General features: G+C 44.7%; 1 protein-coding gene and 1 long non-coding RNA gene across 2 annotated transcripts; both read left to right on the forward strand.

The window, feature by feature from the left end:
* The first annotated feature begins 6,162 nt into the window (after window positions 1-6,162).
* LOC129381639 (uncharacterized) lies at window positions 6,163-16,422 on the forward strand. Its single transcript, XM_072285204.1, has 4 exons — window positions 6,163-6,327; window positions 8,265-8,335; window positions 10,107-10,242; window positions 16,338-16,422. The coding sequence occupies exons 1-4, from the start codon at window positions 6,206-6,208 to the stop codon at window positions 16,420-16,422; spliced, it is 414 nt and encodes a 137-aa protein (XP_072141305.1). The 5' UTR covers window positions 6,163-6,205.
* A 3,607-nt stretch (window positions 16,423-20,029) lies between these two features.
* LOC129381394 (uncharacterized) lies at window positions 20,030-24,863 on the forward strand. The gene is made up of 2 exons (XR_008609582.2): window positions 20,030-20,166; window positions 23,497-24,863. It is a non-coding gene; the product is annotated as an uncharacterized lncRNA (long non-coding RNA).
* Window positions 24,864-25,236: the final 373 nt, after the last annotated feature.

The raw sequence follows: 25,236 nt of genomic DNA on the forward strand, positions 1-25,236 counted from the left end.
TGCCAGAACCGCTATGTTTAACAATTGAACCTGACAAGCAGCGATTTTGCAATTTAGCAGTGGATTTCTGCAAACATTCACGAGCGTCATGCCCAAGGAGGCGGGCCGAAGTTGAATAAGAACACCGAATGAGAACACCGTGATCTTCAAGGCAGAACTTCAGCCACGTCGACACGCACATGTCCGAGAGGACAGAGTTTCCTCATTTTCGGTTTGAAGAAAGTGGCTTACACCAGACTGATACGTAAACCGGCCAAGACCATTACAATATTCCTAACGGAAGCTGCGGGTATTGAAAAGACGTCGGAAAAGCGCCCGCAGAAACATTGTCGCCTGGTGTTTTCGCGCAAGTGAAAAATTCAAGCACTATAGGCTTCGACGAACTCCGAATAACAGTTTCACGCGAAGAACTACTTAAGATGTTCCCCTCGATGCAGCATCGAGTAGCCTTAATTGCAGACGTCGTCTGAGAGATCCAGCAGGCATTCGCAGTCCCTGTGTTGCCGCATCTGAAGTCAGGAGTGAGGGCCTACGCCACTGTCTTCAGCGGTCTGCGTCCCCCTTCGCGCCCGCACCGCACGACTGCTCGGTCTGCTGCCACTAAAGAGAAGCCGTATGCGCCTATTGCTTATACCCTTACAGTGAGATGATACGATGTTCTGCCGTCAACTCTTTGCGTTCATAGCATGATTAATTACCCCATGAAATTGCTGACTGTTCAGCTGCAACTGAATGGAGACCCCGACGACTGGGCTCATGTCCATCGCCATGGCACTGCCTCTCACTGCTGGGCCCAGAGTACACTTGGCCAATACGTGGCTGATATGTGGGTCAATATCCGGTAAACTAAACACAACCTATGGAGGTGCAGTTGCTGTTCGTTTTAGTGCTGAAGGTGCTCCACCACCAACGCAAGATCAGTCTCCACGTCGAAGGAAGGACATGCTGCAATTTCGACGAAGCTCCAAATAAAAAAAACCATGCAGCCTAAAAGATACCCGACAACACCACGTAAAAGTGGGACAATGCAATTCAGCCATGGTACGACGATGCGAAATAACTAAGTCCATCAACCACCAACATTGACGCTGTCGCCGCGCTCTCGCTGCTTTAGTGGACACAGGACCCGACTCCTCCGTTGTGAATGAATCCTGAACCGCACACTGGATGAGAGTTACGACTGCATAGCAAGGAGAACAAATACAGGCAGCTGGAGGTCACATGACACGGACGAGTGGAACAAACAGGTACGTCGAACACCGGACGTGTTAAGACACCCTTGCGTCGCAGAATCATCCTTGTTTGGCAGGATCACAACTCGCTCGCGTACGCACCAAGAACCAATCAAGGACGGTCAGACAACGCTAGTCATCGACGACGCTTCGTCGAATACTAGGTTGGCCACCATGTTTGAGTTTGCAACCCTATAAGCCGACGTGCACTGAGTGAAAAGCTGTTATTTCGAACTCTACACGAAAATACAGCTACTGTGCGCATTGTACTTCCACATCGTGCGAGGCGGCACGCAATCACAGCGGTGCCGCTCATGCCCGTAAGCAGTCCATATTGTGCACCTTAAGCGGTTTTACCATAGCTAACCAACTATAATTTTCTTGCTTTGCCAATATTCTTTTGTACATGTTCTTTTTGTTTTCGAACGGTACTTTATTAGGATGCGCACATTGACGTATGTGCTTGTTACCTTCTTCCGGTGAACGCGTTTCACCGCCTAACAAGTGTTAAGTTATCGCACCGCTCATGACGTGGTTGTATGTATCAGAACCTTCTGGGTCATCCTCACTCATGTTATTTTCTATGTTGTCGTGGAACATTGTGTAATCAGATTACATGCGTGACCTGAATAGTGTTAAACAATCATTGAGGCACTTGAGCTAATGCGATTAGTCTGGAACCTTTGACAAAACATTTATAAATAACCGACTCGCTTGAGCCGCAGATGAGTTTTCCGATGGTGGAAGCGCGTACTCGCTGCCACCATTCAAGCCGAGTGTAACTTGTTTTGTGGGCGCAGTTTCGCACAATAAAGAGTTGGTTTCATGACTAGTGTTTCTTGCTACTGTGTTTGTGCTACTGTGTTTGTTGCTACTGTGATCTGTGACGGATCTTGTTGGTATCACCACGGCGGCAGCTGAACTTGCAGGTGTGACTGAGCCATCAATGTAAACGTGTACACGGCCGCTGTGCACCTCATGTAAAAGCCCTAATGTGGCCTGCTTCAGCGCAAACGATGGCATGTTAGCTTTCTTCGTGATTCCTAGGATGGTGAGTCGTATTTTGGGTTTCTGCATGAACCATGATGGTGAGGATGGCCTTCCTGCAGGCATGTAGTTCGATGGCAACGAGGTACGAGTGGCAACAATTATACGACTGAAAGTTGTGTGTGGACTTTCCGCAGGTAAAGCGGCAAGATGGTGAGAAAGTAGTCGGTAGTCGGGCAACATGCGGAATATACGCCCTGTGAGCCTCGGTTGCCAAGTGCGTTGATATTTGGTGATCTCGCGCTATGAAAATCGTTGCCGCTGTAGATGAACACTTCGGAAGACCGATACACGTCCTTAGGGCTTGACATTGTAGTCCCTTCAAGAGCAACCATCTCATAAGGCCTGTATCTCACAAATTCCAAGGACGTCTTCACATTTCAGCACACAAAGGGAAGCGCAATGACGGAATTCTCATTTCAGAAATGCAAGGCTTGAACAAAGTGAGACTTAAGACCGCGTACAGTGCATAGCTGAGGCAAAAGCAAAAGGTGTGTTGTCGCTAGTTTCCTCCAACATCCAATCACTTAGTGCTCACTCCACAGACATTGAACACGACACATTTCTGAACTAAGCAGATGTATTGGCTACTTCCGAAACGTGGCTTGATGAACCGACTCCAATCCGAGAGTTTCAGTATGCAGCACGATGTAGACTATGCAGAACAGACATGATAAGTAACACCAAATGCTACCGAAATTCTGAGAATTCTCTACTCATGCGCAAGCATTTTTAGACATCGGAAAGTCGATGGGTAGGTACACACGCATAAGTTACGAAAACCAAGAAAACAAAAGCGAACTAAGATTGCAGCCAAAGAACGGTTACGCGTTATAGAATAATTCTCTGAATGTCTGCAGCAGTCCTTTAATTCCATATTTCATGAAAGTTCGTGCAACAGAATTTTTTCGGACTGGCAATTCAGATAGCGCGGCATTTTATTTTTTTAGAAGATCAGCGCTCCCTGTAGCGAGTGCAAAAAAATAAATATTTACGACAGTGAGGCGTTCACTTGAAATAACTCCAAATGGGCCGCAGTGTACCGAACCTGGCATCTGCTCTCCATTCGCATGTTATGCAATGCCTGAACAAAGAATCTGTGCATCCACGTGTCAGGCGTCCAGTAGCAGCGATATAACACCAATCACAAGCCACGTAGCCTTCTCTGCTGCAGCCTGGCGCGAAGCAACATTCAATATTTCGGGAAAAAAAACGAAGAAAAGGTGCTTAGTCTAGAGGCCATCGTTAGTAACTCGATGGTCTGAATGCACTCAACCTGTCAATAGCGACCAATTGTTCACGTGTTAACGACGTCAAACGCACCCTCTGGCCACGCATGGAGGGTTGTAGGGGTTGGAGGACGGACTTCGGTATGAAAACAAAACTTGGGATGGTTTATTTTACATTATATACAGAGAGGTGAGAGTCAAGTAACAGTCGTACAGTCATTACGGGCCGGCAGCAACTCGGACGCTGCGGCCCGCGGCAAGAAGTTCGAGGGAGGTCAATCAGGGAATGCTCTGGTCTCTCTGGAATGCTTCTTTTAAACCCTTCGAGCACTGGAAGTCGCGTCATGTTCAGCCAATGGGAGAGCCCGCTCAGATGACGCCACCTTCGGCCAATGGTAGGCACCCGTGCGGTGATGTCACACCCGGCGGCTCCCCGCGATCTTGCCTTGCTGTGGTGCAATGCTCTCTTCAAAGGCGGAGAAGGGGGACGATTGGGCTCCATTGTCCGAGGGCTCACCTGCTCCCGGTGGTACGGCCCCGCTGCGGTGGCAAATGCCTTCTTCAAAGGTGAAGAAGGGGGACGCTTGGGCCTTCCCGGTATATCACAGCCGTCCGGTTGTCACGGCGCATTACCGCCATCAGGCCGTCCCGGCACAATACCGGCGTCTTGGTTTGGCACCCACTTTACTTTCAACAGTGCCGGGCTATCCCTTCGCTTTTCTGGAAGAGTCAAGCAGTGAATAGCTACCGCGGGGCACACGAAGTGGGGGCCGCCAACTTGTTTGCACTTGTCGTGCCTCAGGAACTTGTCATCCATGCTTCTGCATTCCTTATGTAGCAGTGGCGCGATTCGATGTGGTCTGGGGAACTCGAAGTAGGCTCAGGAAACAGCCCCATATCTAACAGGGTGTAACAAGCGCTCGTTAACACCAATATCGAGACCGCAGGACCCTCGACCGCAGCGCCCCCTTAGAGACCAGGGACAGACTGCGTCGGCGTTAAGAGTTAGAGTTCTTGAAACGAAATTGTTTACATTACATATATATATTCCCGAATTGTTCTACGTACATCAATATTCCCCTGGAATCTGTAGCACTTCACTAAAGCGGGGGCTACATGGGGCGTTTTTCTCCTGCGATTATCGCGCGCCAAAAAAAATAAAGAAACGCGCTGGCGGGACGCCGGCCAGGCTACATGAGGCGTACGAGCGGCGAACGCCGCTGCAGTGTGGCCAGACAAGGCAAAAATGTTTTGGCTACCACTAAATAAACGAACAATGCTTATATGTTGTTTGCTTGTGCTTTAATTAATAAATTATGCAATAAATACCCCCCTAATATGTCTATACACATTACCAGGTATAATTAGTATTGTATCGATATTTTTGTGGATGTTCAGCGGAGAGAGTTGGCCGGAAATGTTTCGTCTGGCAACCTTGTGCGACTGAAACGGGCGTGCGGATTGCGCATGCAGAGTTTCTATCTGAGCTTCGTTCTGTACATTGCTTGTGGCTCTCGTTGCTGAAAACTAATTTTAAAAAGAGTTTTCATTTACTTCGCGCCGACGGCAAGCAGGAAGTGACTCCGACAGGCACTTCCGGTAGCGTCAGACGTGTGGGCGCCGCGTCAGAATCTAGCCCGTCCTGATCGGCGCCGTGAGGCGAAAATCGCCTCGAAACGCTCCATGTATTCCGGGCTTTAGAGAAGAAAAAGTTCAACATTACGGTTTCTTTTGCATACGGTAAAGAGGACGAAAGCGAAAGCCTGCGCGCTCGCAAGAGATTCATTAAATTACTTGAACATTGTCTTTCGAATGCGCTGTTACTTTCTATTATTACTTGCTTTCTCTTAACTCGTTTTTGGCTTTTGCTCTTTTTCGGACGCCTAGGCATCGCCACTGTTTCTGCGTGGCTAAAGGCACGCTAGAACGGCCGTGGCAAGTATATGAATACCATTAGGAGACATACGCTGGTTAGCTGAATGATTTGTTAGCGCTTTAATCGACGAAGGTAGCTGCATGGGTTTTTATATAATCTTTTAGCAAAGAATCAGAGAGACACGGAAAGGCAAATTAGGCAAACAGACAGCGCTAACTATCAACGACAGAAGCGTTTCCAGTTGACGCAGGCGTACTGATGCTCCTCAAAACGTCGTAATACACGTGCGTGTACGTTGCCCGCCAGGCATGAACAAAACCGGGAAACCAAACGTACACACTTTTGTGGCCCCACTGCTTACTTAGAAGGGTGTCCGTTCCACGCGAATAAAGGTGGTCGAACTCGTTTTTATTGATAAAGAAATATTGGCGCATGCGCTTGAATTTTGATGTCATAATGCCGGACGGTCAAATTTTCGACCCATGAGAAATATAAGGCTTGCCCTTAAAAAATACATTTCATGTCAACGGTTTTTAACTGGGAGAGGGGATTAAACGGTTATGATCATTTGGTGGGAAGGCAGCGCGAGTTATTAGAATGCCTCTTCTACCATTAAAATACGAGTATTTTATCGTCGAGGTAGTGGCGCCACTCTATCGTTTCTTTTTTTCACATGAGCTCTATGGCTGCCTTCTACTTTGCAAAGAGCCAAACATTTCATTTGTTCCCTTTCCTCATCGGCACTCACTGCGCATGCGCTATGATTCCGCGTGCTTCTGTCATAAAACAGACGCTAGTGCTCCAGAGGCGCCCAAACAGCCATGGCTGAAGAAAGTAACAGTGGAAACACGCCTCCTGCGTTTACCTTCGGCGAAGAAGCAACGCCGAGCACAAGCCAGGAATTCTTCGAGGGCGCTTCGTGCACGCCCGACCGTTGCACTACGTGAGTCTTGCCGCTTGCAAAAATTCTCGCTAAATATTGCCCCCCGTTGGTATGACCCGGAACACAGGCGTTGATAGCTATAGATTTGTTCTTACTTCAAAGCAGGAATTTGACAGACAACTTCAGTCTGCGTACTACGTGGGCGACATTTTTAGCTTTCCTTTTGCGCGTCTATGCACGGTGATGCGAAAATATTTTCACGGAAAGCACAGCTCCGGCTGTTTATCGTTAAGGTCCAAAGTAATGTCACTGCGGGGAGCAAATGCTTCTATCGAAGAAGATGTTTGTCGCTTGTGTTTGGTCACCGCGCCACACACCCCAGTGGCTACGGCATTGCCCTGCCGAGTTCGAGGTCACCCCTGATGTTCCCGGAGCAACGGCCTATCATCGCTGATGGTGAAATGCAAAGACACACATGGGTCTACGTGCCTGTTATAGAAAACCCGGCGATGATGCATCATTTGATTCGTGTCAGGCTTTTCGAATGCTGCTCGCCGCGACCTTTCAAAGGCGTATTTTTCTAATGGTACCCTTTCAGCTAAATAAACGTCCTTCACGTGGGCCCGGGGAGCTAGCGAAACCTAAGAAAATCAGGTACGGCCGATGTACCTTTAGATTCTGCGATTCGCGTACGTCCGGTGTAACTTTAGAAACAGCCATCGCCACACGGCCCGTCAGTGCCCACTGCTTCACCTGATTTATCGCGCCGGCAGCTAGCGTCGGAGCTTAAACTCGGGCATGGGCACGGTCAGCGCGCGACCTCATTCCGCAATGCCGGCACTTTTTTTGCTGCCATGGTAAATAAGTCGCAAGTTAGAATGATTTGCGGTATACAACTGCTGATGCCCGTCCCTTCATTTACGTTTCTTTTCTGAGGCTTATGTCTGCAATTGCGCCTTCTTCATGTCCCTGCAACTCATACAAATTTTTCGATAAGCCAGTGGCACGTGTCATACGTGAATGAGTGAGTGAGGGAATAAACTTTTATTGGGTCCAGGAAAACGCGATTAAACACGCACCTGGCTAATCTCACGACAGGACTGACAAATCTAGTCTGCTGGCCGCATCGCGGGCGCGCTGGACAACCAGGATGTCGTCCTCAAAGGCGGGACTTCGCAGGAGCGCGTCATACGTGTTATACCTGAAGCAAGCTCGCAACAACATATTTTCGTCACATATCCTTAACTTGAACTGATGAGTCCTTCTCTTCTCAAGTGTTCAAAATGGGTCTTCCCTAAGAGGCGACTCTCGGTTCACTATTACTCTGTGGAAGCCATGTTGCTCGCATTTTTAATTATTTTTACGATATATTCCTCATGGCACGGATCCATGATTCGTCGTTCAATTAAATACCCGTGAAAATCCTAATACCACCAGGACGATTGCTAATTCAGTCCGGCGTGGAAGGAGCACCTCTTTTTATTACACCTCTGCTTTAAAACAAAGCATGCAAGAAGTTCACGCAGCCTCGTCTTTTGAGCTTCACCCTATTTTATAGAACAATTGGATAAAAAGATTTCCAGTGCGCCTATTCGGAAATTATCATTGCGATTCTCCTACACGAGTCGGCGCCACGACAGTTAGAAAACTGAACACATATACCCAACTACAAAGCACTAATCAGAAACGCCGTAAGTGAACGAAAGCTCAAGTTCTTCACTGAAGTAAACTAAAGTTGACTTCCATGTTTGTGCAAGTCAAGGAGGCGTTTCCGCTACGGTCGATGGTCGTTCCCCACTCCACGTATTACACAGGGTTGTCCTTGTGCCAGCCCGCAAGTGAGCGTTGGGGTAAAATAAAACATTGCACATATCACGTTCGTTAACAAAATAGCAGTTTGCTTGTTCCAAATTGTGCTTTTGCAAAAGTTTCATCAGATATTTCCCGCGTTACCTGGAAGCAATGAGTCCGATACCAATACCTATGTCTAATTCTAGGTTTTGTGACGACTTCTTCGAAGACCTGTGGAAAGCGTTCAACAGCCTCAGCTATTCCAAGGACGTTACGGGTACGTACGGCATGGCCTTCGACCATCGATGCCACTTGCGAAGACGCTTAACAACCCTCAACGGAAAGAACATTTACGTAGGCCACGATAGCGGTGCATTTACTGCAGAAGAGGACACAATTTACGAGCGTCAGCGTGTCGGTGTCCGTATGAACAGTCCCAATGCGAATTAACAGGATAGCTGATAGGAAAATTGGTGCGTGAAATCTATATAGCGTGATAGCCATACTCGGGCGACACAATTGACAAGGACATAGTTTACAAATTTGTAGCTCTGTCCCACCAAAAAAAAAGAAAAAACAGGTATCACAGCTTCGTAATACTGCATGTGCTAGAGCACCCCAGGCGGCCAATATTGGTTCGCGAATTACCAATTTACAATAATTTTAAATGTTTACGAGCGTTTTGAAAAAGTCCTACCCACAACGTAGCATCATATTTCAGAGCGCACCATACTATATCGTTCGGACTACTTTAGATATATTATTAGCTGTTTCCAAAACTGTGTTATCCTTTTTATTGTTCCATTAGATTTGAAAGTTTGATATTGTTCATATTTTAGAAATACGTCCATTGTGAAAAATGTTTATAAAGAACATTCACAGCCAAAACAAAACTTCGTTTGCTCCAGTCACTCCGTTTGAACTTTTTTGAAGTGCAACAGACTTCAGCAAATTTAGAGCAATTGTTACCACGTATTTCTCGTGTATTTAGACAGAATACCCCGACTTAAACTTTAGTTTTTCTGCGCTACTAAGGAGCTTTATTATAGCGAGAACGCGGCCTTTATTCTTAAGGAACGTTAATTTGTTGCAAAACCTAGCTTACGGAATTTTGCATATTTTTCATCGGAACCTTAGTAAAGCCTGAAATATGCTTATTGCTGGAAATGTAAACCCGAGATGCGACTCTGATTACAGACACAACAAAATTTGCAGGACGCTTGAGCTTCGCCTTTAAGAATGCAACACGATACCATTAAAAGATACCTGACTGCTTCTAACGCTTCCCTGTAACTGCAGCTTATGTAACCGTAATGTTTACCGGGAAACGCTGGCGGCAAGCGCTATGCACGAAAGCGAGCTTTCTGGTAGAACCGCCGCTTATTACGTGGGCCGCGGATTCATGGTGGCGAGCGCCATCTGGATGATTTTGCACCGAAATGGGCACGCCGCCCTGAGTGGTAGAAACACTGGGAAATGGGTTTGAGTTCCCGCAAAAAGGATGTTTTCTCGCATATTCAAATTACAATCTGATGCTATCATGTCTGTAGGTTGTGTTAAGTCGCACGTTACTATGTTCCTGACGCATTTTGCTTAAATTCATTTATTTCCGTAAAGCATTCGCGCCACACGGGAGGCCTGCGTGGTTCGGTATGAATGATTAGGAATAATTTTTTGCTCACGAGATGGCCAACGCCTGCCTCTGACGCAGACACCGGATTTTCTGCGACAAAATGCCCAGGGTGCTATCGCGTTAAAAATGCGCAATCTCTTCTTCAGCATGGAGCAATGTTATGTTCTATTGTGGTGTACTAAATACAGCACATATCTTGGGGAAAATTCTACATTGCATAAATTCCGTCACGCACGTTTCTTTCGTCGTGTATCGAAGGCATATTTCCAAAAAGAGCACCGCATACGGAAGCGCTGAAGTCAGGTTACCCTATCACTAAACCTCTACTAAATCTGTTTTTTTTTTCAGCACGAAATGTTGACCCTCGTTGAATGAGCCTTGCACAGGGACGAGCTAACACCTGTTATTCTCTCAGGCCATACACATGTCACTGAAAGCGGAATCACCAGTTCCCCACCTATGGCGTCCAGGAGCAGCATCAATCACGCACACCCCACTACAAGCCTCGCTGGCATGGAGGAAACATCGGCCATTCCGGAAAACATCGCTAGGTGAGCGCACATTTGGAAAAATTTCCTTGCACAAAGCAAATCACAGATGGTGCGTAATGGTGCCCGTGGTTCAACTATGCCTCCACTGTCAAACTTTTGCTATGGAGGTGAGCTCTGATATGTGAAACGCGCACAATATCAACCGTTATTCTAAGCACGCGGTATGGTGGAGGTGGTGCTAGCATGCTTGTCGTGCTCAGCACTTCTTGCAGCTTTGTGAAATACGTACGTACTACGCCATATTCGTTTACAAAGATAGTAAAGAGAAAAGCGTCCGTCTAAAGACAAAATTCAATTATGGGGTTTTACGTGACAAAACCACTTCCTTATTATGAGGCACGTCATAGTGGCAGACTGCGGAAATTTCTACCTCCTGGGGTTCTTTAACCGGCACCTAAATCTCAGTAAACGGGTTGTTTTCGCATTTCGCCCCCATCTAAATGCGGCCGCAGGGGCTGAGATTCAATCCGGCGGCCTTGTGGTAAGCAGCTTAACACTACAGCCACTGAGCAACCACGACGGGTGTCTAAAGCAATCGAGTAATGCAGTGACGGGCCATATTGCTTAAGTGACGTTCATTTCAGAGTGCAGGCATAATTCTTAGACTTTTGATGATTCGACTACATGCCACATACTCAAGTATTAAACCGCTTTGCTATGACTTTCACTTACCTAGGTAACCTGTGAGCCTGGAGGCATGACGACTGCATGACGCTAACGCAATGATGATGGAATAAGAATGAATGATGTTACGAGGTCGCCGGATAACATTACGACCATGACGGTCGCATTTCAACGGGGGCCAAATAAAAAAACATCCGTGCACTTAAATTTAGGTGGACGTTAACGAACCCCAGGTGGTCGAAATTTCTGTAGTCCCCCACTACTGCATACCTCATAATTAGATCGTGGTTTTGGCCCGTAACACCTCAAAACTTAATTTTATATTTAAGGAATGATACTGATACAATGATAAAGTCGTACAATGGCAACGGCATGACGACAGTGACAGGCGCATTCTTAAGTCGTGAATGATGGTATAAAAAGGACGACGCGACGACGACTGTAAGGCAACCGCATGAAACAGCGATAATAACGACGACTGCACAGCCAAGGTGGCACGATGACTATACCGTATGACAACGAATGCATGATATCGTCTGTTCGACGACGACGCAATGACAACGATGAGATGACAACGACGGCGTAATCCCGACACAATGACGTCAGCATAACTGCCGCAATATAACCAACAAAAAATGACGTCGACGCTACGACGAGGGTGGTATCACGATGACGGCATGACTACAATGGGATTACGACACTGAAGTGATGAATACGGCGGCGGCGGTGAATCGCACCCCCGCGTCACTCGCGCGCTGCCTCTCGCGATCTCCCACTTAGCGAGGCAGTCGCGCCACACTTGGCTCCGTTTGCAGCGTGCCGCACGAGACACTGTCCGCACCAGCCAATATATCGCGAAATGAAAACACGTCTAGAGCTGCGCTCAAATAAGGTGCTAGGAAGTATCATAATAGTCGGTGCAATATTTTTAAGATAAATAAAGAGTTTAGGTTTGTATATGTTCTACCCCGCACACGTAACCAGAGCTTTTTGTCGCATTAAAGTCGACATTGATCGTGAGAAGAATTCCGCCCAAATGTTGATTTATGTATTACTTCACGTAAGATTTCTGTATTCCTTGTGAAAATATTTGCTTAATGTCATCGATTTATTTTATGTGGTTTATTCACATACTTTTACTTAACTACATATTGCGACATAGATACCACATAAACCAGCAGAGTTGATGAGTAAAACGAGAACAAGGTGAAAGCAGGCGCCTACGTTTCGACAAGTGCACTTGTCTACTTCCGCCTTCCCCGTGTTTTACAGTAAAGAAAGACTTACAAAGTAACATCACGTGGGTTGAATCACTGCACACATTTGGCTGAGCCCCGACAACAAAAGTAGCAGAATATATGCGAATACACAAACCTAATGCCGGAACAGCGCCAGAGGTGCACACAGACAAAAGAATCAACGGGAAGGCGCGCTGCCTCTCAAGGGCACATTTTCAATTATGTTGCTACATAAAATCGCCCCTACAGTTCCTATTGTTCATATACAAATGTATCACATATAGAAACTAGAAGAAATAGCTGGAAAGGATCATTATTTTATTGAAGAAAAGCAAGTATGTTCCACCAAAGCAAAAGAAATAAACAAATAGAGGTTATCTATGTTGCAGTAACGCCAATTGCAATAAGTGTTGAAATGTATATTTGAACAATTAGATTAAAGAAGCACAAACATACCTTGCCGGCATATTTAATCCACAGTGTGTTTAAACATCAACGTATTTCATTTATTAGCGTACGTGGTGTATGACGCAATAGATTATGCGCACGTCAGTTGTTTCGTGTGCTGTACGGCAGCGGTAAATTCTTTGTACGCATGTGTGTCAGTGTTAATCAACTTGCTACAACGATATCAGAGACATTAAAGTGCGGTAAGTTAAACGTAAGCTCGGTGGAGGAAATGCCACAGTTTGGTTTAAGACGATCGCTTGTATGGCCTGTTGCCTAAGGGCGACCAGTGTATATTAAAGAGGAAGCAAACTGCTGGGCAAGCTGACCTTTTTCCCGCTTGGAGTAGTTTGGGCAATGTATTGTTTTTAAGGTTTCCTTTACCAACGACATTTAAATTACAAGGCTCCGAATCGTTTAAATAAAAGCAAATTTGCGCGACCTTACACTACCGCGATGAAGAAGTCGAAAGTCACAATATGCTGCGGCACCCTTTACCATTTGTGAACAATTGCAGTAGTACGTCGCGCTTCAGCTACGCTCATGCTCTGCAGTCTACCCGTTGTCGAACATATTTAATGCGGGAAGCCTTAGATCTGTTTCAAGGTCGGCTTGTGATTGCACAGAAAATCGCAGTGCTTGTGCGACTGCTCGCACTTTCGTCGTCGTCTTCTTCCACATCGCGGCCACATCGACGCCGCTAATCATGCCAAAGAAGGCAGTTAATTATTTCAGAGTTAATTAGGGCACTCGAACTCACTACTTTTGGCAGGAGTCGAACCCACGACATTTTGTGCTATTTAAGGTGAATATGACTAAGGCACCATTAATTAAGGTAGCTTAAATTAGGGCGCTCGAACCCACGACCTTTTGTTGGAAAACGAAGCAATAAGAAGCAAGAATGCAGTCGAATGAAAATCTCGACTAATATGATCACTCTCTTGAGCGCGCAGGCTTTCACCTCCACCAGCTATGGCGTATGCTAAAGAAATTACTTACCATTAAAAAATTGCCCTTACGGGTAATTTCTCTGAGGCGCGGAGTGGGAAGCAGTGTATTTTGTTTAACGACAACGGTACTCCACGTGCGAGGGGTGAAACGTAATATGACACTTTAGAGCACCCACACAAAACTGTCCCCAATGTGAGGGGTCAATGTGACTGAGCTACGGCTACGCACGGCGCCTGAGCGGTAATTACCGAATAATCGCGCCAAGAGCGAAGTAGTTGAAGTGCTGTATTACTAGTGGCTAGCGAAGACAGCTCTGCACTTTGCGGGCAACAGAAAAAAGCGAGCGCAATGCACTCGTGGGGTGATAACTACCTGTTTCATTTCAGCTGAGTCATAGTGCCACAGCAGTCAGCAGAGTTGTATCATCTGGCAATCGTAAGCTAGTTGGGCGTAACTTAGCTTGTATACTTCCTGCACTTCCGCGATTGCTTACACGAGCAACAAGCTGTTACCAGCAAGATGTGCACAACAGTTTGAGAGGACCATGAAAGAAAAGTTGCAATATCATCCGATAATTCTACATTTTTGTTTTTGTTCATGTAAGTGGGGGATAGTTTGGGTAGATAATTCGGCGGAAAGGTAGCAAGGTTTATCGGGACGGCCCCGCTAGCGTTCAAGAATTTGCACAGTCGCGTCAAGCTCGTGGTAGACTCAAACGTCTCGTTTTTTCCCAGCCGAGGGGTGTCATTTTAATCCACATCCTGAGATGACAAAATTTTTATTATTTTCCGTTCTTTCTTGGCACTAAGTGCGCATGCGCGGTGATTCAACATTGCGCATTCGTGAATACACGCCAGTTACACGACATCGAAACATCAGGCATGGATGATGAAAGAAGCTACGAATACACGCCTTTGAGTTTAGTACGGCGGACGAGGTAACTGCAAGTACTACCTGGGACGGTACGCCGTTCTCTTCATCTACTTTGGGCGCCTCCACAACGTGAGTTTTACCACTTGTTACTTTTTCATTCAATACAGTTACCCTTCGACACGACCCATATAATAGGCTTGTATATCCGTACATTAGTTCCCGCCTAAAAGGGGTCCTTTTGACAGCCAACTTCAGCTTTTCAACCGGAGGTTTTCTTAGATCTAGAGGCATCGATGCACAGGCGGTGCGAAAATATTGCCATCTTCAGCGTAAAGTCAGCTGTTTAGCGGTCAGGGTAAGATTTCTCAGGACATGAAGCGAACGTACTTAAAGAAGAAAATATTTTTCGATTATGTATAATTATCGGCCCTGTACACCTGCCACGGGATGCTGTAGCTCGAAGTGCCAGATTCAATCCCAGGTGCGATGGCCGAATTTCGATGAAAGGACACAGCTAAAAAGCCGGTGTTTACATTTATGTGATCGTTACAGAAGCTACAGTGGTGAAAATTGATGTTCAGTCCACTACTGTTTTTTGTGTTTTATCAAGTAGTCGCTCTTGCACCAAAAACCTCGGAATAACTTTTAACCGCAGTTAAGAGTTGGTGGGCTGAGCCGTAAGTGTTTTCTAGACAACTCGGCAGAGTCCACAGCAGTACTGCTATTTGTCAATTAAAAAGAAACTGAACAATTGAGTAGTGCCCACTCAAAGCTTTGTTTTGAAAACATAATCCCTGTGGATAAAACACCACAAGTTGGTTTACAACGATTGATCGTCCATTTCCATGCGCTGGTTAAAGGCAACAAATGCGCATTAAAGAGAAAACACACTTTTCCCGCTTGGTGTTTTTTGGCGGATGAAGCTATTTGTTTCTGTTTTTAATGTATTGACAAATTAGTTTAAATTACTCAGTTTTAAATCGTTTTCTTTTTGAAACAGCAAACTGGGGCGACCTTGTGCCACGCCGATAAATCTGTGGAAAGTCGTGGTATTCTACGGAACATTTTACCATTTCTGAACAACTAAAGTAGCACGTCGGATTTCAGCTGTTTTCATGCTGAGCATTGTATCGTTATTAGGATATTTTTCATGCCGTTCTCCCAATAAACTTTATTCTTCTAAGAATTCTGAGACCATCTCCGGCGAGTGACATAGAAGCAAACTTAGCATCGCTTGAAAACAAATATTTTTAAAGAACATTCTTATTCATCACGAGTTCATTCGAACTCGTAATTTTTTTCCTAGGTGTTCAAATTATTACTTGGCTAAGAAACAGAAATGTGCTTGTATTCTTCAGAGCAAGTCATTTGAGCCCATAATTTCAACTAATTCAAATAATATGACCTATTACTCATAGCTGCCGGATCCGTGAGTCATCATTGCAATGGGCGTGAAAACGCCAAATTCCCCACGGCGATGCCGAATGAGATCAGGCGGGTACGAATGGGAATTTTTCAAATATTAGTGGAGGTTTGCGTCATAATTGCAGAAACCATCTGCGCAGTGTTGTTGTTATACTTTAACCTATTTTATTGATGCAAAGAACATGTTCAATGCATCAACATTTTATTCCGAAATTATTGTTAGGATTCTGTCAATGTGGCAGGGGAGCAAACTACACAGGACCCGTTGTAAGTACTCAACAGTTAAACTGACAGTGTTCGTGCAAGCGAATGTGCCGTTTCGACTATGCTGGATGAGTGCTGTGCACAGTATAGTGCCCCGACAGTGCCGTTCGTCCTATGCCAGGCAGCATAATCAGTCTTTGATGAGAACGAACTATTGCAAGTAGCGCGATTACAAAACACGACTTTACTTCTGAACATTGTTTTAATAAAACATAAATTGAACAATTTTTGTGGCAGCTCGTAACTGTCTGACTAATACTTTAATAATTGCAGCATTCCTGATGACACCTGGAAGTACCAGTGGAACACACAGCCCACGCGGATAACCAACGGGACTTACAACGTTGACGGTACGTAGGCGATGGTCATTTGCCACCGGTGGAACTTGCGAAGGCAGTTCACAACAAACATAGGAGATAGCCCTTACGGTTACCGGAGCTACGGTACATTTATTGCGTATAAGGATGCACTTTACCAGCACCATCAAGACGGTTTCCGCATGAGCCAGTTTATAAATGTCCTTATTGAAAAATTTGCGTTTATCTGGACATATGCAAATTGACACATAACTTATGCAGTAGAAGCTTTTGAATGAATAGATTCTTGTGTCGTTTGTCAGGTGAAGGACGCGCCTAGATGATAAGGGCATAATCACAGACTGTTCATCCCATGCAGTGATTATTCACCCGCAAATGGAATCATCGCTTGACCATTGGTCTACAATTTTTATTGGCCAAGCGGAATCTCAGTGGGTTCGTCCTCCTAACACCATTATGTCTCCCTCAAACCGATCATGCTGGTTGACAAAGCAAGTGCTTTGATGCGAATGCAGATTAAGACGTGCAATTAGGGCGGCGCTTCAGATGTCTTTACGGGAGGGTCGTAATGGTACTGCCACGTTTTTTGCCCAGCGCGATAATTGCTCACGTGTAGCAGGTTAGGATCAGCCAACGTATCCCGTTGCGGCCGACTGAAGAAATCACAGCATACAATTTCGGGCAGCCCGAAATATTTTACAATTAAGCCCTTGGTCACTTCATAACAAGCTAGCCAAGTCACAGCCACGACATAAACAACGTTAACAATAAATGAAAATGTAAGGCAAGGATCCACAAAATTGTTTGCTAGTTTGCGCTCTGTTGCCTTAAGCCTTTACCAAACAACCAACTATACGCTTCTGAAACAACATTGTTCGTGTTGAAGGAGTAACAATCTTAACACCCGATGATTTCCAATGGGTACGCCGCTGCTTCAAAAGTGAAACGCTTTGTGAACAAGAAAATCTTCGCCATGCTGAAGCACCAGCCTTTCAAACTGAATATTCTTTTTTGTAAGGCGATTAGCATTCCTTGCATACATGAAGCATCATTCGTTCTGCCAATCTCTACGCAACCACTTTCTCAGGTCTGACAAACGTCGCGGCTTTAACGGTGCGATTGATAAAATGGACGATGCAAGACAATAAAGATTAATTACCTAAATTATGCTCATGCAATCACACTAGTTCCTCCGAAGTCAAACATGATGGCTTAAATCTTTAGTTCTGGTGGTTCGAAATCCGTGTTTAATGTTTTATGTGACGTACGAAGGCGCAGAGACTCAGGCATGTGGGTGTAACAATGCCATAAACATTCTTAGCTAACTTCCTTCCACCCCCTTCATGTTCTAAATAAAGGTCTATTCTACAATGCGGCGTGTCCCTGCAGTTTTAATGCTAATCGCAGTAGCGTCGATGGTCATCCTGAGGAAGTCTATGCTTTAATTTCTGCTTTTTTCCTACTGTCGCATTGTCCTTTCAATTTCACGCGATTTCTCCACAGTTGTAGGGAACATGTGCGCCTAGCTATAACCCATGCAGTCCACACTTTAAAGCGCTTTGACGCTTTCCGTTGCATAGTTCAGTGGTATTGCCCCGTGAAGTAATACTTCCGCATTTCTTTCCAAGCTGATCTGGTGTCTGCAATATGATTCTCAGATATGGGCATTGAGCAATCTTTTTGATAGTTTCCCTATAGTCTGTTGATGGCCTACCGAGGAACATTGGCGAGGACACCCGTTCTGGCCTTCCTAATGAGCTGCTAAACATGTAGTGCTTACAGCCGGTGTTTAGGAACTTGAGCTATCGGAGTCACCAAATAGGTTTGGGATAATCAGTTTGTGAAAGGCGAGTACATCGTTGGATGACGCACCTATCTGTCCTAGAAGTTCAATAAATTAAAGGCAAACATCAAACAAAAATTTATTATCCCTCGGTAGAAAAGCCTCCTCTCACTTTGTCGTCGTCTGCGTCTGGCTATGTCTGCTGCTCATAATAGATGAACAATAAGCAAGAACTTCGTGAGGCATCTAATGTGCTTGTTACTGGATATTATAGCAAATATATTGCGCTCCCGCGCAGGAAAACCGACATGTCGTTTTTCACTTCGAGCACTGTCGTGGTAATGCTTGTGGGTTGAGAGAAAACGTGATAATCTGCAGAAGAATCCAATAGTGCACAATCTTGATCGGGCTCGGCTTCCTCATCGCCACGAAGTTCTTGCATGAATTCAAGAATGTTGCAGAAACAAAAGGCACCGCTTACGGACGCACAACAGTAAAGTTTCCCTACCACTAAACGCTTCTTGCCGTGCAGAATGAGCATGCAAGAATGAAGTGCGAGGTCATTCTACATACAAGGATAGCACCCGCGCTTCATTGCTGGGAGTAAAGCCAGCTGCAATTGACTTTGCTCTGCCAGTGCAAATGTAAAGCTAATCTAGGAACAAACTCTGTTTCAAGCTGGAGTATTACCTATATCTGCCAACTTCAGGCTCGCCCATCAAATTTTTCAAGATCTTCATGTTTCGTCTTAACATCAGCCGCTCAGAAACCTCTGTACTCACGAGTTACATCTTTTAAGCACGCAACGCCTTTTGACGTCTCGGAAACAAATGAACCCAATTCAATAACGCATCAATAATAAAGTTTGATATGTACAGCGTATGTATAGCCTTTTATTTATTTTATTAGATTTCAAAGAACAACCACTTTGCTGAAGGTAGATAAGTGTGGAGGAAAACAGGGTAGGTAGGTACTTGTCTGGGGCTGTTTCAATAAAAGGACAATCATTGCGTCACCGATGACCGACTCACACATCTTCCATCAAGCACAAAGCCGGGTTCCACATTTGATCTTGATGTAAAAGAAATTTGACTGTGATCACAGGTGTGGTTCTACCGTTCTATAGGCCCCCAGATCTGCGAAACGTATGGTGTGTGCATTATATGCAAGTTTTTACGCTTCGTAATACCTATGCGACGTTGTACCGACTTCATGATCGGGGAACGGCGAACAGATGTGAAAATTTTATTTTTCTGATACCAGTATTATAATAGCCTTAGCAATAACGGTGTGCTAAATACATAAGAAAGCACTTTATATCGTTGTAAAAGGCTAATGCTTCGCATCACGTTGATTCCCACGGTGCGTTGTATTTCCACGACGTTTTTTGTTGTTAAAAAAATTTTACAAATCTGCAGGCGACGCTGGATGCGTCCTTGACATCACCATAGGCACACGCAACTGAGCCAACAGCACAAATGTACTACAAAGACAACCATTGCAGGTTTCTCGCAATGAGAAATTTGCAGTAGATGACGCATTTTTTTTTCATCATGCCCGATAAGTAGGAATTTTACATGCCCAGGCGGCTGACAATTTTCTCGTTCATGAACTTTTCACCGCCTTACGGGTTACACTAATTCTTCTTAAGCCGGACTTTGCCCTAGCACTTTCGAAAGTAAAACATGCACTTTAACTCAGCACTACCTTAGCGAGAGGAAATGATGTTCTACAAAGCTTTCGCTTTTATTGAGCAAAATAGTGAGAATGAGCAGTCAATACAAGCGCCAGGGTAGCATCAAGGCTGTAAGAAAATGTATTGCTTCCCATCTTGCTTCTCGATCAGCACCTCTGTTTCAGGGCATAAAGACAAGACAGAAACCGGAAGCACTAGTTTCATACTTCCGGTCTGGAGCAGCAGTGGAGGCTTCGATTACGCAGTGGCTAGTACGAGCCAAACTGGCACTGAGGAAGCATCGGGCACTTCGGGAAACGACGCTAGGTGAGCAATTTTTTGTAAGAATTCTTTTATTCCTGAATTCCTCCAAGAATTACCCTTGCACTGATGTACTTCCGTGAGGGATGGAAGTTACGATGACCTAAATGCCAAATATCAGCTGCGGTTCAGATGATTTAGTGTCGGCGCAAACAAGAAGCTTTAGCTAAGGATCTACTGCCCAAGTACATTGGAAGGGAGGGATGAATGTGCTTGACAGCACAATGTAAGAATACTGAAGCTGGTGGTATTTAAAGAAATGTGATATTATCGTAACTCAAGGAATTTTCGATTTGTCATATACTTAAAAAAAACTTGAGAAACTCAATAAACAAAATTAGTTCAGGACAACATTCATTTGGTCTAGATGGTGCATACTTGACTTAGGAAGGAACCGCGCATACTAAGATGATCACGAGAGGGAGAACGACACTGGACAAGGTCCAATCCTGTGTCCTGGCGCTTGTCCTGTGTCGTTCTCCCTCTCGTGGTCGTCTTAGTTGGCGCTGTCCCTTCCTAATTTAAATAAATTTGCATCTTTATAATTCAACAACGAAAACTATACCACGATTTAATAAACTGCACCAAATAACGGGAGCAAAGTACAGAAAATTCATGTATTACACAGCATTCTGACATCTGCTCTTTTATGAGTAGATCATCGCCAATGCTGGCACACATTGTAACGATTTCAAGCTGGCTGCCAATAGGTATAAAGAAAGTTGTCCACTTGGGATTCTCCTAGACATGCAGCTAATATAACTGCGATATATATTTTTCCGGTATGTAACTGTAAATTCTGTGCTTCCACTGTTTTTAAAATTAGCAATTTCATCATTTTTCGCACTTGCAAACCTAAACTCAATTTATGATGAATATATTTGCTGCAATTTACCTGGTTCAAGCAAACTAAGTTTGATTGGTTGATAGCTGTAATTTCTTTATTAAATAATCCTGTCTCGATACCGGCTAAGCTGGAATGATTAGAAACGACGTACGAGGTAACACCACGACTCGAAACAAAACATAGCATTGCATGAGTCTTGTGAACAACCGCAACAAGAATAACAAGTACACAAGTAAATAGCACATTATCGCAATAATAGGATCCAATTTATAGAGAGCAACAGGCTGGAGAGAGGACATACACTCGGTGCACACCTCTCCTCCACATCCCGTTGTTTGTTTGTTTTTTTCTTCTATAAACGGAAGAAAGTGTGTCGTATCAGCAATGTCCTAACTCAACGCTTGCAGCGTTTAACTCATCGAGAAAAATGCTGTTGGCCACGGAGACAAAAGTGAGAGAAACACACGTTATTTATGTTGCATCAACGAAGATTGCAATGTGCGTTGTAATGCATATTTGCACAATGAAACGATAGGAAGCAAAAAAGAGAAACTTCTTCGGCAGCATATTTCATCAATTGTGCGTGAAAATACCGAAGTATTTGGCGTATTTCTGCTAGCTGCGATTGGAGAATATATGTGCGCGTCGGCAGCCCGAGGCCTTCGGCAGGAACGGTGTGTAGTTCAAATTCGAGTCGAATATTAAGACATCGTACAAACACTGCAGGAAAATATGAACCTGGAAGTTCTTTTTTTTCTTCGTATTCGACATGTAGGGCTTGAATTCAGACTTATTATGTCCGGTAGGGAGTCAATCCACCTATACTTGTTAGAATCACGCAAATAGTTCGCCTTTCTACCATTTCCAATTAATAATTTATGCGAACGCCTTAAGTGGCTCGTTGCAATGGCTCATGCCCGCAGAAGTGGCAGTGAGAGATAGCTTTAATGAAAAGGATGACCCAGTGGCCTATGCATGGGTGCGGTTCGATGGTAGGGATCATGAAACAAAGAAATAGTAAAAGCTAAGTAATAACGAAGGGATAAACAACAAAAACAAAGAAAAAATATCATCAGGAATGGCTCATACCCGTGTAAGCAAGCAAAGATGTAATTGCCGAATATGAACACCGGAAACAAGGAAACAAAAATAGAACGAACGAACGAACAAACGAGCGAGCAAATGACGGAAAGAAAGAGCCAATGCAAAAACGAACAAAAGGTGCTTCAGGTATTGCATGAGGTTCTCGCATATGACTTTCAGAAGCTCGGTCTACAGTGCGTAATGTTTGCTTCATATTGCGGCTCATAATATCTTGCAAAAATCTGACCCGTCCGATCGTGCGACGTTAGTAATTAGCATGCGTGCAACAGGCTTTAGTTTTCCGGTGTTAGAAGAGTGGAACATGCTGCCGAACATTTTTACTCTTCTTAGCATATAAAGCGTGCTGAAAAATTCACCGACGAATTCGATAGCCCATAATGCAATATTTGAGCGCAGCTTTACACGTGTTCTCATTTCGCGATATGCTCAGGCAAAGATTTTGAGACATTTAGTGGAGGTCAAGCTACATGGCTTTTATAAATGGCTGGTTGAATTATCCAGTGTGAACGATGGTCCTACTTGGCTTCCATAAAATGCTACGCAATTCGCGTCACGCACACAATCAGATTGCAAAACAATCGCAACCCAAGACAACCGAACAAAGCAAACCAAACAAGCGCGAGTGAGAGCAGACGCTAATTGACAATAGTGCGATACGAGCGTTCTAGTTGAGAGCAAATGCTAGTATTAAAGGAGCGGTAGGGCGGGTCCGCATAAAACCTGTTTCCCGCGCTTACGCCACTGAAGGGGCAGATCTCGTCGGTCTCCACTTCCCCATCGTTCGAGGCTCGCGTCTTTCACCTTTCGCTGTTGTGGCGGTTCACTCGGTTACGCCGCCGGCGCTCGCCGCAGGAGCGGGCCATTAAGAGCTGCGCCATAAAACGGAAATGTATTTTAGATGACGCAGAAGTCTTTTTCCATTACGAATGCCTCACTTCAGAGGGCACGTTTCAGGTCTTTTGCCTGAATACTCCTTGTGAGCGCGTTGAAGACGCAGATGTATTTTTACTACTTAAGACGGTTAGCTTTTTAACTAACCATCCCTGACAGACATTTCTACTCACCGGTACCTCTTTCATGTAGGATATACGTGATGTATTAAATATAGGAAGGCTTCCGTGTTGCTTGACACTCGAACGAAGATGGTTCTTATCTTCAAGTTCAGGCATCACAGACAACCAAAAGCACCAGTGTTCAATTTCAGCCAATCGAGAGCCCAAATAGAGCGCTAAATATCAATGAAGAAACCTAGCGCTCGAATTGAGCGAGTCGCCTAACCATTAACCCGCGATTTAGTTTGTCAACCTCTAAATAGGCAAGAGGTGTTTTTGTCGTACCATAACAAGCGTCGGCCATTTCGAGCTAATTTGATCCTATCCTTGCAGGAATGCTACTGGAACCGGACGAATGGAACAGCAAGACTCCTGCAGTGTCAGAGTATGCGATCAATCGTCTGCCAAGAAGTCGAAACACAAATGTGAAACATGTGGCAAACTTATAAGTGGGGCTCATAATCTACCTGCACATTACCGCACGCACACCGGCGAGAAACCATACAAATGTGAAATATGTGCGAAATCATTCGCGCACAGGTCGAATTTCCACGATCATCAACGGATTCACACAGGTTTGAAACCCCATGTCTGCCAAATATGTACTAAACCATTCAAAAGCAAAGCGGAACTTAAAAGTCATCTCAAATCACACAGTAACGATCGGCATTTCGTTTGCGACATATGTAGTCTCTCGTTTAAGCACACTGCAAGTCTCCGAAGACACCGCAAAACAGTTCACGACTGTAAAATGCCGTAAGAGCGCAAGCAGTGTGGATTTCGGTTCGCAAAGAAAGAAAACCCCGACGCACATATGTGCCATAATAATAGGTGCCTATTGTGTGGATATTCGTCTAGAGATGCATTTGAACTCATTGCACATCTGGAGACGCATACGGGCGGGCACTCACAACAGTGTGACTAGCGCGCAAGTGCAGTAAATCGCCTACGGGTTTTGCATAAGAACGTGACCATGAACCCGTGCAGGAAGAAATAACCGCTGAAATTCTCCCGGGCTTCTCTTGACGTTTAAACTGCTCAGTGAAATACAATAAGTAAGGGATGCCGCTTGATTTTCCAAAATTACGACACAGAACGTCGTCTCGAACAGAATTTGGGATGCTTGAATGTCGAAGTATACTGCAGGTCCTGGCTACAGCTCACAGTTTGCAGAAATATGTTGTTCGTCAACGTGGCATTAGCAAACTCATTTCTCGACAAACCCTAATGGGCTGCGAGTTCATGTTTTGTGTGTCTATAAGGTTGATATGTTCGCTCAATATCCTTGACACCTCGTTTAGTTGTGCAGGCGTTATGAGAGTGTACTAGTAAACAAGCTTTACCTAACCATCCTTTTAATTATACTGCAGTGTTAATAGAAGGGAATACCTCTCATTAAGAACCATTTAAGAAGGAAGTGCTGTTTTCTTGTCAACTAAAACAAATGCATGGCAATAATTGAGGTCCATAGGCCTTGCTGCCTTCCAGAGACAGCTTTTATGACAATATTTAAAGATAAACAGGGGGAAGTTTTTTTCAGTACAAGTTGTTCAATGCACGTAATGTTTTGGTTCTCTCTTTGGGTCTTTTATTCATATGGAATTTTATTGTTTACCATGGTGTTGACAGCAGTGAGATTGTATTAAACTGCCGAATATTTTACTAATGGGAATATTTTAGTTGTTGTTTTAATGTACAGTTTCTTATTCACTCGCAAATCTTCTCTTTCGACTTGCACTCCACTCTAGTTACAGCTGTACAGTTTTTTTAGCTTGATTTGACAAACGTATCCTTGCGAGAGAGATGCAGTTTTTAGTTACAATATTGACACGCGTAGTTGTATGTATTCTTGCTGTGAGCGCGTTTCACAGGCTAACAAATCTTAAGTTACTTCTCATTGCATGACGCGCCTGCATGCATTAGAACAGTCTCGAAAATTCTTGTCGATTCTATCGTTTTTCTCTTCATTGTTGTCCAACCTTTTGTTATCAAATTGCACGTGCAACGCGAATACATGTGTGCATTCTGGAAGGCACACGAGCACCAACGATTCCACTCGAATCTGATACGAAC

This window comes from Dermacentor andersoni, chromosome 11, assembly GCF_023375885.2.
Source record: "Dermacentor andersoni chromosome 11, qqDerAnde1_hic_scaffold, whole genome shotgun sequence".
NCBI classification, from domain to species: Eukaryota; Metazoa; Arthropoda; class Arachnida; order Ixodida; family Ixodidae; genus Dermacentor; species Dermacentor andersoni.